General features: G+C 44.0%; 1 protein-coding gene across 1 annotated transcript in view; it reads left to right on the forward strand.

The window, feature by feature from the left end:
- LOC104968212 (calcium/calmodulin-dependent protein kinase type II subunit gamma-like) overlaps window positions 1-13,314 on the forward strand; it is a 24,161-nt gene that overhangs the window by 2,042 nt on the left and 8,805 nt on the right. The window contains exons 2-13 of the mRNA XM_010797789.1: window positions 4,236-4,338; window positions 5,066-5,149; window positions 5,396-5,490; window positions 5,981-6,103; window positions 6,309-6,392; window positions 7,108-7,150; window positions 7,902-7,964; window positions 10,588-10,628; window positions 11,416-11,499; window positions 12,779-12,823; window positions 12,948-12,993; window positions 13,186-13,260. Of these exons, the coding sequence (XP_010796091.1) occupies window positions 4,236-4,338; window positions 5,066-5,149; window positions 5,396-5,490; window positions 5,981-6,103; window positions 6,309-6,392; window positions 7,108-7,150; window positions 7,902-7,964; window positions 10,588-10,628; window positions 11,416-11,499; window positions 12,779-12,823; window positions 12,948-12,993; window positions 13,186-13,260 (886 nt within the window). The remainder of the gene's footprint in view (window positions 1-4,235; window positions 4,339-5,065; window positions 5,150-5,395; window positions 5,491-5,980; window positions 6,104-6,308; window positions 6,393-7,107; window positions 7,151-7,901; window positions 7,965-10,587; window positions 10,629-11,415; window positions 11,500-12,778; window positions 12,824-12,947; window positions 12,994-13,185; window positions 13,261-13,314) is intronic.

The raw sequence follows: 13,314 nt of genomic DNA on the forward strand, positions 1-13,314 counted from the left end.
GTGGTGGTCGTGTGTGTGTGGTGTGTGGTGTGTGTGTGTGTGTGTGTGTGTGTGTGTGTGTGTGTGTGTTGTGTGTGTGTAGTGGTGTGTGTGTGTGTGTGTGTTTGTGGTGTGTGTGTGGTGTGTGTGTGTGTGTGTGTTGTGTGTGTGTGTTGTGTGTGTGTGGTTTGTGTGTGTGTGGTGTGTGTGTGTGTTGTGTGTTGTGAAAAAAGGGGGTTGGAACTCCAGAGACGAGTTTTACCTTGGTTTAAAGTTGTGTAATAATACCAGACAGGAAGGATCGTCTTAATAATAGTACCGGAATTTCCGACTTTGACCTCCACCGTCCGCGCGATCAGGAGGTGAGAACGTTACGACCGGATAGTCGTTAAACCGGTGTGAGTACGCGAGGGTGCACGAGGTACCACCCACACTACAGTGGTACCCAACAGGCCGTTGAGGACTCCAAGTAGATACCTAGGTGGATAAGAGAAGATTAATCTGTGGAAGTGTTGACGTGTCAGCACACACACCACGCAGAACGTGACCGACGGCACGCTCAGGAACGGTATCCATCTCTGACTGGGAGGTGCACTGTACTGAGTGGTGGACACACGAGTTTGTACACTTGTGCGATACGAGCGACGATGTTGTGTGTGTGTGTGTGTGTGTGCTGTGTGGTGTCACGAGACAGTGTCTGTCTTGTGCGACTGTCTCTAACTCTTGTCTATCTCCCATTTTTCACAACTACCCCTCCCCTACGCCCCTTTATTTTTCTATCGTCGTCTTTTACGTCTCTTCGCTCTCCGCTATCCGTTGGTTCTCGGAGACACACAACGGTACGGTGTTCGTCTCCACACACACTCGCACCACACCAACAGTGTCGTTGCCGTCGGTGAGTGGGAACTCCAGAGACACGTGTTATAGTACACGACACCTATACTAACTGTGAGAGTGTTCAGCTAGATATACGTTACTGATGCTTCTTCCCTCTGTTTCTCTCCCTCTTGCACAGGTCAGAGACGCGAAGTAGTGTTTGTCAGTTGTACATGTGCGGCCCCGAAGTTGCTTGTACGTAGTCGAAATTTGTGCGACGTGCAATTTCGACTACGTACAGCAACCCTTCCTTTGCAGTAAGAAGGTTTTATGTTAACACTAATGTACTGATCTATAAAACATTGCCAAAAACCGCCAACAAATTTTTCCAGGGTAAAGTACGGTAAGGGTGACTAGTATTAAGTAACACACTCCATTATAGATGTTATCTAAATAACACGTTAAAAGGTTTTAGTAACAAAGAGTATGTCGTAGAGACATTTGGATGCACATAAGTGACATAAAGTGAGAGACGGAAATGCGGGGAGCAACCATCGAGGTTGTTCGAGCGTCGGGGGTGGGAGGGACCACTCCCGTCGTTCACACGAGACTTAACCAACAAGTCGCAACACTTAGCGCGACTCGGGCACTCCACACCAAGGGAACAATCGCTTATTGGTGTCGCTTTTGTGTTCGGTTTTGAGTGCGGACTCAGGTGTCGTGTTTCAGTGTCGGCTTTTCATTTTGTTATTCACACCGAACTATAACCCTTCGCTTTTTCCAACTATTTGCGACCTCTACCAGACGTCTCTCTTAAAGGGCGGCTAGGGTTGCACAGACAAAAGTCGGACGTCGGCCCTCCGCTTTAAGTCGGTCTCGCCGGTACGTGACTCTGAGCACACACATCTAACCAGTTAAACCTTGGGTTAGTCGCCCCCCGAATTGCATTCGCCGCCTGCATTGCATTGCCGGGAACCGGGTAAAATCAAGGCCATGGCGACGAAGCATTTCCGTGCATGGGCCTTCTTAGTTTACCTACTTACTCGCAAAGTCGGTTTTGCTCCCACAGAACCCCTCAAAAAGACAACAAGTCCTCAAAATCGAGCCGGATGTCCCCACATGCAAATTCCCAACACTTGAGACGTCTCGTGCAAAATTGTACGTCTTTTTTTGGAACGTTATTGTGTGTTCCCCTGCCCATTATTGGGCCTTTTCGTAGCTCGTACCCTCGAAATTCGGAGAAACTATCACTCCCTCTGGGCTGTGACAGCCCTTTCCATCTACTCGCTTAGCTCGTACACAGCCGGTTTGGACGGCCAGTCGGCCCTAGCTGGGCGAGCGAGCGTGCACTACCATAATACACGTTTGGAAGAGACGATACGCCCAACCGGGGTGTGAGAATGTAAATCCCCGGGGGAAACTTAGTTTCCACCCAACTGGTTTACTAGAGCCACTACACTGACATTTTCTTAAGGGACTACTTCAGTGGTAACGGCTTATAATCCGTACAAAGCAAACTATACCTGTTCTTCGTTTAACACCTTACCTCTCAATCAGTTGAAAGACTCCTTCTAACACTCACAAGATTTGGGAAAAAACAGTACCCATAAGTTTTAACCTTTAGAATCTTAAATCTAAATTACGTGATTTTCTTATAAGATTTTCCCAGTAGACCGCGGATCCTTGATGCATAATCACTTATAACTTTAAATTTGGTGATAATCGTTCGATCATATGACACTGGACGAGATTAGCTGTTAGTCGAGGCGTTACGTGGCGCGTTCATGGTGTAAACTCAACATATGTGGACGAACTTTCTCGGCTATCACGGATCGAAGATTACTATAGTCGTCTAGCAAAAACAGTCGAGGTTATAGATTTCCGCTTTATACTGTATTTGTAATATAATTACTGGACAGTGGCTTCAGTAGTAAAACTCTTTTCCGGAAGTTTCAAAAGCAGAAGAGACCTAGGTAGCTAGACTAACTATAATCCGCTCGTTTACTAGTTTTTATGCTGCCTCCTTTCTATAAAAAGCAAACCTAACGCCAGGACCTCTGTCGAGCGCTCACCCACACACCCAAATCGCACACACAGCACAACCACATTAAACGCAACACACATTAAGCGCAACAAAGGGCCCCTTTGGAGTGCTCTTTGTGGCCGACAACAAATACGGACGACACTGCAATGTCAATGAGGGCAAAAGAGGCGAACATTATACCGCAATGTTCGAGTTCAAACATAAATAGTAGACTTAAACCGGCTTGGTTCAATTATAAGACTTTCGGTTCTGAAATCAAAATTAACTTTAGTCTTACTTTTGTTTGACATTGCCTGCTGACCGCACAATAAATGACTATGAAGATGCGAATGTACGTATTACAGTCGGCCTCCCTCCCCCTCCGCGGACGCCTTCTCGTCTAACGGACAGTAGAAGGGAAATTCGTTCGAATTCTTTACATAAATAGCACACTCAAACCTTTTATTTTAAGTATAGCTTTCGGTTCTGAACAAACAAATTTTTAGTTTGTTTTGTGGGCTGGGTGGGGGCTTTTTTATTCAAAAATACGTTTAGGTGCAAATAAAACTTTACTCGGCAAACGCCGAAGGCTGACTAAAGCTATCTCCGCCAGTGTTACTTAGTAACACATTCCCTAGTTAGAAAAATATAAATCCTATAGTTTCGGACGTCTTATCAACTGACTCTCGTTTAATTGCCAAAGTCTTACTACCAACTAAACAAACAGGGTTTCGCTTTTACGAGCTGGCCGAGAATCCACACTCCAAAAACACATATTTAATTAGTAACCAAAAAGAAAATCAAAAGAAATTCACCAAATCTTTTTCAGGTTTGTCTTTTTAGTTAACTGGGGTGTCCCTGTGTGTGTGTGTGTGTGTGTGTGTGTGTGTGTGTGTGTGTGTGTGTGTGTGTGTGTGTGTGTGTGTGTGTGTGTGTGGTCGGAAAATAACGCTATTACCTCGAGCGCTGGCTGTCTGATTTGTTGGCCTTTTATCCTGAGTGTACTTTTACTGCGGCCATTTATGTCCCACTGCCCAAACAACGGCCATTTAGAACGCTGCCACACACACTGCCTCTCGCTAAGTACACTTTCCATTTAGCATGCAGTCTGCAGCGCTGCCTAAATGACTCCCCGAGTGGTTTCCATGGCTACGAACCCATGCCCATATAAGGCGCTGTGGAGATTCACAACCACTCATCCTCTCTCCACATCCTCCGTCTCTCCATCGCTTTCTCACACCTTTTTTTTTTCTACCCCACCCCCACACGAGCTGTGTTGAATACATCAAATATAAATATTGCTAAGAAAGAGCTTAACTGAAGAGTGCCTGTCACTATCAGTCTCTCACTGTCTTGATCTCTTGTCATACATTCTGTTTCACCATGTGTGTGTTGTGTGCTTGTGTGTGTGTCTCAGCCTGAGAACCTGTTGTTGGCCAGTAAGATGAAGGGAGCTGCAGTGAAGCTGGCAGACTTTGGCCTTGCTATTGAAGTGCAAGGAGACCAGCAGGCTTGGTTTGGTAAGAAAACATAAACAGTGACACACACACATTCGTCACAATATGTGGCAAATATGCATTTAATTTGTGGAATAATTACGTTATTATGATGTAGATATTGAACAGTTATGTCTATCTGCTGTACAAATATTATTTCTAACATTCTTTTATTGGGCAAATTGAACAATGGACTGAAACCAAAAAGCACCAATAAAAAAAGACATGATCACAAATTTAGTCTAATTTTTAGGTGCAGTTTAGTTCTGAAATTCTAGAGAGCAGTATCGCAGTCTTTTACAATGCGTTTATGAGTTTATTGCAAAATGTACGTCCTCTGTGATGATATATATATTGCTCAGCCCAAACTGGACCATCACCTGATCTGTTGTTCGATATGGGTGTGTAACAATTCAAAGGTTTTATGTTTTAGCATATGTGTAGACATTGGCTTGTCCAAGCCAAATAATATTTGTGAGCATTGCCTCAGAGGCTCGCAGACACTGTCCAGTTCATGCTAAGGCCATTGTGTCTTGGCTAACAGCCTAGCTGCCAGCATTTGGCCGACTCTCCGGCGAGGCCAAGATGATTAACAGGCCTTTGCTTGTGACTCTACACTGTCGTAATCTGGTCTCACACTGGAGTCCAACAGGTCACTATCATCCGAACCATTCGCATAGCTGCACAAAAATAGCCTTCATCAGAATTGTAATAAAAGTTAATTGTGTCCTCTGGTTTGTCTGGCGGGCAGGGTTTGCGGGCACCCCTGGCTATCTCTCCCCTGAAGTGCTGAGGAAGGACCCCTACGGCAAGCCTGTGGACATATGGGCTTGCGGTGAGTCGACACTTTTGGTCAATAAACCTGTTGCAACAGCAAAACCTCCGACCTATGAATGTGAAATATGAATCACTTAGGAATCGTGTTTTATACACTAAACTGCCAATGCATTTGAATGTGAAGTACAATGAAAAAAAAAGTTGAAATGAAATATGTTGTATGAAGAAAATTCCCTTCTCTTATTTAAATGAAAATCATTTAAGGATTGTAACATGATCTTTTTTTCACTTTGCACTCTGTCAGGTGTTATCCTCTATATCTTGTTAGTGGGATATCCTCCCTTCTGGGATGAAGATCAACACAAACTCTATCAGCAGATTAAAGCTGGAGCATACGATGTAAGTGTACTCTGTGTGTACAGTATGTGTACAGTATGTGTGTGTTGGGTGTATACTTGTGAAGGGTGCAGTGCAGGGTTAGCTAAGCAGTTTTTAATGTTTAATAGTGTCCAATTGAAAGCAGGTCCAAAGCTATTGATCCTATCAGGGCCTCCCTGACGCATTGCAGAGGTGTGTGTGTGTGTGTGTGTGTGTGTGTGTGTGTCATTGCAGTTTCCAGATGGACTGGGGAAGTCTCAGGCAGCCTGTAGGGGATTAACCGTTAATAAAAAATTGTTTTATGAATTTAAACAGAAGCATGTGTTCTTTTAATCCAAACAGAAAATTAGCAGTTTTATAAAATCAACTCTAGACTCGGTGCCCAGATGGTGTGGATTAGCCAGCAACATGCAGACTCCAAAACAATCCTTCAGGAAATCTGAATTGTTTTCAATTCCACCTTCCTTCCTTCCTTCCCAACTGTCGCACCTACTTTCTCAATGTTTCCCAGTTCCCTTCCCCAGAGTGGGACACAGTGACTCCAGAGGCAAAGAACCTGATCAACCAGATGTTGACCATTAACCCCGCCAAGAGGATCACTGCCGAACAGGCCCTGAAGCACCCATGGGTCTGCGTAAGTATTCACCTAACCCACCTCAAAGAATTACTGGAATCACACAGGATGATCAAACCGCATTGAAGTATTTACGGATTTAAAAAATAACCACACTACGTAGGGACTTAATGTTACATTAACCTTCACATAACTATAATTCTGTGCAGACGGATTCAGACACAGTTTGTTTTAAATGAATTATTTTGTTTTTGCCCTCCTGCAGCACCGCTCTACAGTGGCATCCATGATGCACAGACAGGAAACTGTCGAGTGTCTCCGCAAGTTCAACGCTCGCCGAAAACTTAAGGTACCCATCTTGAACTCAGTTTTTATAACCCCTTGATAAGTTACAGCCACATCTTTCTCTTTTGTGCAAAGTATTACTATTTGTAAATCTACTTACTTTGTCCTACAGAAGTCAGTCTTCCTACTACTTATGACGCTTTTTTGGTACCACAGCTTAACACAGTGTTGAGCAATTCCTGATTTTAAACAAAATGTGTATTAATTTTAGACTATTTTATTCAGTACTTTTCTTAATTAAAATAAAATAGAAATATATTCATACATACGTTTCAAAGAAAACATTACTTTGGCATGGGCACAGAGACTGGTATCCTCTCGGCTGCGGTGTTCAAGCGATACCCAGTTGCTTTAGTTTGCATTTACAGCCATGCATGCAAAATAATGGATCAAGTAGCAGCTGTTCTTTTTTAGTCACATCAGTTCAATTCATTTGCATAGAAGAATATGTAATGGTTCTTGGAGATGTGAAGACTTACAGTTAGCCGTGAATCATCACTGATGATGCAATACACACAATGTATTTTTAATAATTTGATTCTGTTTGACAGAACAAAAAGAAGACCCAGCCGTTGAACGGATCTGTTAAAGAAGCATAAAGATAAAAATATCACTGTCTTATTAGAGATGAAAACAGAGCCGTGAAGAAAAATCCTTTTCGATAAAACGAAAACTCCTCGCGCTCATTATACCTCCCTCACTTCTTTCTCCTCCTCCAGGGAGCCATTCTCACCACCATGCTGGTGTCCAGAAACTTCTCAGGTGGGTGTGCCCTTCGCCCTCCACCTCCCACGCTGCACATGCAGAGGGAGAGGCGGTAGGAGAGTGGATAGAGTCCTCTGCACCTCTTTTAACCCCCTCACCACACACACTCACCCACTCATCCTCGAAATAACAATATGTTTTTGTGTTTTCACACTTGCTTACAACATTGAAACATGTAATTCCTTTAAGTTATGATAGAAGCAAAGTGTTAATAATGAATATAATGATAGGAGTATTTCGTCCTGATGTATCGGAGAAGGCTAATATGTGATATTCTTTCATGTACAAGATTTTATGTGGCCGCCAGTTATGTTCATGCTAATTTATCTCTCCCTATGTGAGTGTGTGTGTGTGTGTGTGTGTGTGCGTATGTGTGTGTGTCCTTCTTCTCTGCCGCCTGCGGAGCGTTTGCATGTTTGAGAAAGGGAAGCCTAGTCTTATATAAGATGTTTTATGTTGGGGGCAAGGTGACTGCTAAGAAACTGTCTTTTTATTTAATTTTTTTTTGGTTGAAGCTTTATTCTCAGCCTTTAAGTAGTGGCCATCCAATGGCTAATGATTTCAGCCCTGGGCCTAGGAAACCACAGGGCTGCACGTCTTGGGCTTCAGCCCATTCCTATCAGACCTTGTGATGTGTCTGGGCTGTAGCGAGCACGCCCCGTAGCTTTCTAGGCCCACGAGTGAACAGCGTGAAATAGTCCTGCCTAACTTGTATAGCCCACCCAACTGTAGCATTTCTGTCCAATAGTGGGCCGGCAGCATACCAACTCTGCTGCTGCCGCCTCCTCCACGGCCTCACTGGCTCAGGAAGGTACGTCCCAGAGACACGCCCATCCACTTCCTCTCCACATACAGCTTACTTCTTTGGGTTATAGTACATGACACGTAGGGACTTTATATCCACCACAGAAAGTCCCGCATGCAGCCTCTTCATCCACATTCTCACACACACGCATGCATACTTACACACATATTTACCAGCTGTGATGCAAAGGAATCACATTTGACTCCACACCACTTAATTGATGTAGTTCAGCCGGCACTCCAAAGTGCTTTTTTACATTTAAACCTCAGCTTTGACCTTTATACCCCATTTAGTCTTCAGAATAAGTTACATCATCCCTTTTAGCGCGCTCCATCCAGACTTCCAGCTGACCCCTTACGCCTCTGTGCTCTCCCCCAGCCGCGTGTTGAGGGGATGGGCACAAGGACGGACGGGGGCAGGGGGACGAGGAGAGGCTTGTATTTCTGGGGCAGGGAACTGACACTGCAGGGGGCCGGCAAGAGCTGGGTTGGCGTGCTGCCATTGTCGAACCTGGGTCTGGTGGGGAGGGGAAAGGCGGATGTTGAGAAGCAGGGGGAGAGAAATGGACCGAGACGGAGGATGGGAGTGCTGCCTTTTCTGCTGCTACCAGAGCCAACTGCTGTAACACCGCCTTCTTGATGAATCCCCGGAGGTCAAAGGCATCCCACGTCTCATCTCCCCCTGCTGACGTCTGTTTTAGTACTTTCAGAAACATCTCTCTGCCTCCTTAATGAAAAACCACAAACAAACTGTGTCAAATACCCGGTGACAAACTCGCGTTATTCTTCGTGAACCGAGGCATTGATGCCTTTGTTCTGAAAGTACTAAAATCAGACTCGTCTCTCATCCTGCTGGGTGGGAAGGGGTGGTGAAGGTCGGCGATTCCGATGGTGGCTCCATGGATACTTTAGAGACAGACAGTGTGGAGCAGACTGGATTTCTTGTCACCTTTTCATCAGACAAGTAAATCTTCTTTGCTCTACACTCTACATAAATATATCAATAGGTAACTAGGTTCTGTGTAGGTAGGATAAAGATAATGTAAGAGGCATGACCTCAGTGGAGACACATTTGTTAGTCCTGGTGTGTGTGATTGGTGCGCTGAGATTCGGGTGCTTGTGGTGGTTTGATCGTGAGTTAGAGCCCTCTGAATGCAGGCTTCCTCACTGAGACTGGACCACGTTGCCTGTTTTGTAAGTTTTCGGGGAACTCATGTGTGACATCATCACTCTGGACTGGACTCCTCAACTCTTCTCCTTTCTAAATCCATTTGCAATTAGTCGTTGTTATTTTGCTTTTAGTCCTCTAATGATGTCACTCATCACTGGAAAATGCTGGCTCTTTTTTATTATTATTTTTGAACTCTAAGTGCTTCCTTGCATATCTCTGTAGAGCATGGCTAGGCTTGGCTCATGATGTGCTCTTTTAAATGACATTAAAGCAATATGTGATAATGGTATTGAAGCATCTCTCTAGGTTTCTGGAAGGCTGCTTTCCATGCAGCCTTTTGCATGTGCATGTCCTACTTAGTTTTACATTTTAAAAACTGTGATACAACTTCAGGTGCTCTCTAATCCGTCCTTCCCTGTTCATCACCAAGTGGTGCCGCCCTCCTACTGTGGGTCATATTGACTTTACCCATCCTGAAACTGGTGACCGTTCTCTTAAGGAGGACGGATTAAGGGAGCACGTGAACATTGTGCTCCCATGCTGTCACAATTAGCACTCCGACGGCTGTTTGGTAAAAGATTAAGCCGAATTAAGAGCAGATGTTTTCCCTCTGAACAATCCGCTCCCCTTTCCCCTGGTTAAGGAAGGAAAAGTTGATTTTATTTCTTCTTTGGTTGCTGCATGGCCAGGTCAAGATAGAAGCTGTATTTAGAGCAATGCGAAACCAAGATTAAGCAGCATGAGTTGTCACTTGATAAATGTTGCTGCTCTAGATGCTCTGCCCCTTATCTCCACTCTTGTGTATTGAAATACTAAGCCCTCTGTTTCAACCCTCCCCTCTCTCCCCCTCTTTCCTTCTCCCACTTCTTATTGGAAGGTAAGAAACACAAGATAAGATTTTTGGAACCTGTGTATGTCTGTAGGAAATTAGAGAAAAGGGAGCGACGGACGGCTGAGAGCTTTAGACTGAGAGGGAAAGTGACTGGGGCCCTTAAAGGGAATCAATGATGTACATTAACTCATGGCCGTCAGTCCTGGCAGCACAGTCTGCCCATCACTCTCTTTTTAATTCTGCTGGGGTCTTACAGACAGGAAATGGATTTAGGAAGTTTACTTTGCTCTCAGGTTTCTCTTTTTTTTCCCCAGATGGCAATGAATGGATTATGATGCGAATGGGTTTCGTTGAGTGTAGCAACATGTCCAGCCAGGGGGAAATAAAAGCAAGAAATCCATTAAATGCATGTTATTCCTTCTGCAACATGTAGACGTGCTTTGGCGTAAAAGCTCAGTGGTTTCATAGATAGACGACAACTTGTACACCCAGGTTTTTGCTCACATTTCTATAAAAGCTAAAAAGGGAGCTGTAGGGATTGACACGGATGCCGTCATCAACATTTAACCTTTTACCTGTTTCTCTCCCTTTTTTTTCTATATTTTATCTATTTTAATTTTTTTACAGCATGCAAAAGTTTACTCAACAAGAAGTCTGATTCTGCTAAGGTAAGGTTGTGACCTCTTTGTTCTACTACACTGTGTCCTGTCTCCTCCATTAACTGACCCCTTTCTTGCCTTCTGTTCTTTCCCGTACCTCTAACGCTCACTTCTCCTACTCCTATTATGTTGAGGAATATCTTTTTCATACAGTAATGATTGTTTTTCAGGGTTTTTCCAGAGTTTAGTTTTTTTGGCTCAGATTTCCTATTCATTTCTATAGGGGATTATGCTGCACCTCAGGGTTTCACAACCTTCTGTGGCCTGTTTCCAGATATCAGAATTCCTTTACTTCTATTCACAAGTTTGAGAAACTCTATTCAACCGGCCTTTTCTTCAGTTTCAGTTACATTATTTGTTTAATTCTACATATTCTTTTTTGTAATGTTTAGTTTATTCTTTCACTAGTAGTCAGTTTCCATTAGAGGTTTTCGGCTCTTCTTTTCCGAGCAGCCTCCGTCATTCTCTACTGCTATTAACCATCCCCCCCCTCCCCCCTCCNCCTCCTCCTCCTCCTGCCTCCCTCAATTTCTCCTCTGCCCCCAGGGGTCTTTCTGTGCAGTTAAGTGGCGGAGGCATAGCGAGTTAGTGAGGCAGTTAAAAGGATGATCTAGAGGCCATTCTGTGCCACTCACCCTCTCATTTACCCTGTTAGCTCTCAACAGCCCGGGAGCCACAACCGACATTAGCCCCATTCCCTATAAGGCGCATTATACTACTGTGTGTGTGTGTGTGTGTGTGTGTGCGCGTAAACGTATGTTGTTGTTCACTCTGAGTGTCTGCGTTCTCATCCCAGCCTTCTACCAACAACAGTAAGAACAGTATAGTGAGCGCCATCAATGCTCTGAAAGACACCAACATGGCAACCAACGCCCAGATGGTACAGTAGCCGCTGCACTGTCGGTTTCCCGCTTCTTAACCCCCCCAGTAGTTGCATAGTAGCCCGTTGTGCCTCATCCTTCATCGTCATAGTCGCTGCTTATCATCCTTCATCTAGCACTCCCGTCCCAGCAGCAGCCATCCCCTGGGTGCACATGTGTTCCTCAATTTGAAATCTATTCAACTTTGTGCAAATAATTCAACATGCTCTCTATTGTACTTGTATTTAAGGCTTCACATGTGCACCGTGTAGATTCCCAAGCAGCATGAACCTTATATGACAGTGACAGAGAACTGTAGAGTCCTAGTTTAGATGACGTCTTAGAATAAATTATTCCTATCCTATTTGGCCTCTATGTTATTCCCCTTTCTCCCAAAGCTTAACCAGCCATCCCTTAAGTTTCCATTAAACCCAACCCCGCATTGCAACCATCAACACTAACACCCAACCATCTGTCTCAAGCTAACCCGTTTCCTTCCACCATTAACCGTTAATCCCCACTGACATCCTTTTCATACTGCCAAACTTTCGTTATAGTGGTAATAGCATGTTGTGATTTAAGATGCATTAGAGCATGTGTTACATAGTGCTTCTTGTACGGGTTTGGTGACATAATACTTTATGGTCTGACAATGTAGTGCTTCTCAACTGGTGGTGCAGGAATAGAGAATTAGAATAGCTATTGTAGGCTAGAAAATGAATGGACGAATTGTATGTTTTTGATTAATGAAATTTGGAATACGTTATATGCTAACATCAAGTCAATAAATTGATCAACATCTGCCAAAACCATAAAATTAGTTAACTATAGTCACTGTACTGAAGCAAAAAGGACATTTAAATTATGTTTTCCAGCTCCTCAAATATTAATATTTGCTGGTATTGTTTGTCTTTTATGCTGGAACACATTTACATTTGTCTACTTGGACTTTCGGATATTCTTATGAGGATTTGTAATCGATAATATAATGACTCACAAATAACAACAATTGTTGACTTGTCTCCAATCTCTATTCATGTGTTTTCGACACAACTAGTAAGGAAAGTTAGAGTTTGATAATGGCTGAGGTAGATTATAGGGACTAGATTAAAGGGACAGTTCACTAAAACAAGGCCATCTAGCTTCACTATATTCAAGAGAAGGCCAACATCTCTACAGCAGATACCTCCAACACTTGTATTTTTAATTTAGGCGTGAATTGTCTCTTTAAATCCAGTTGAGAGGCCATGTTTCAGGATTCTGATGTTTGAACTGACTTTTTTTGTTTGTGTAATGCAGGAATCTCAGAGCACTGTGGTGCACAACCCTCCTGATGGAGTTAAGGTGAGGCGTGTGTCTGTCAGTGTGACAGCTCATCAATGAGCTGCTCCGCCTCAGGTCTGTTGGACCTTTCTAAAGCGGGCAGTGTTAATCTCACTATTTTTCTCTTCATCCGACTGCCCTCCAGGGATCAACAGAGAGCAACGCCACCAACGACGAGGAGGAAATGAAAGGTTTGAGTCCTCTCTTCCTTTTCTTACCCACCCTCTTTCTCTCTTTCTCCCATCTACTGAAGTGTGTGTATTTGACTGTAGTCGCTGGCAGGTGTGTTGAGATTCAACATATGTCTCGCAGAATCTTGACTGTCTGCCTGTGGTGTGTGTTTGTGTGTGTGTGTGTGTGTATTTATCGTGTGTCTGTTCTAGCGGACAGTTCGGCGCAGAGCAGCGCCACAGAGGAGATGCCCCCACTTCTGCCCTCACCTCAAAGCTCCCCTGCCAGTAAGTTTATCCATGGCAACCAGAAGCTTTATGGTCGCCACTGGCAAGGACCTA

The sequence above is a fragment of the Notothenia coriiceps genome, unplaced genomic scaffold (genome assembly GCF_000735185.1).
Source record: "Notothenia coriiceps isolate Sejong01 unplaced genomic scaffold, NC01 NC01_scaffold00038391, whole genome shotgun sequence".
Taxonomy (NCBI): Eukaryota; Metazoa; Chordata; class Actinopteri; order Perciformes; family Nototheniidae; genus Notothenia; species Notothenia coriiceps.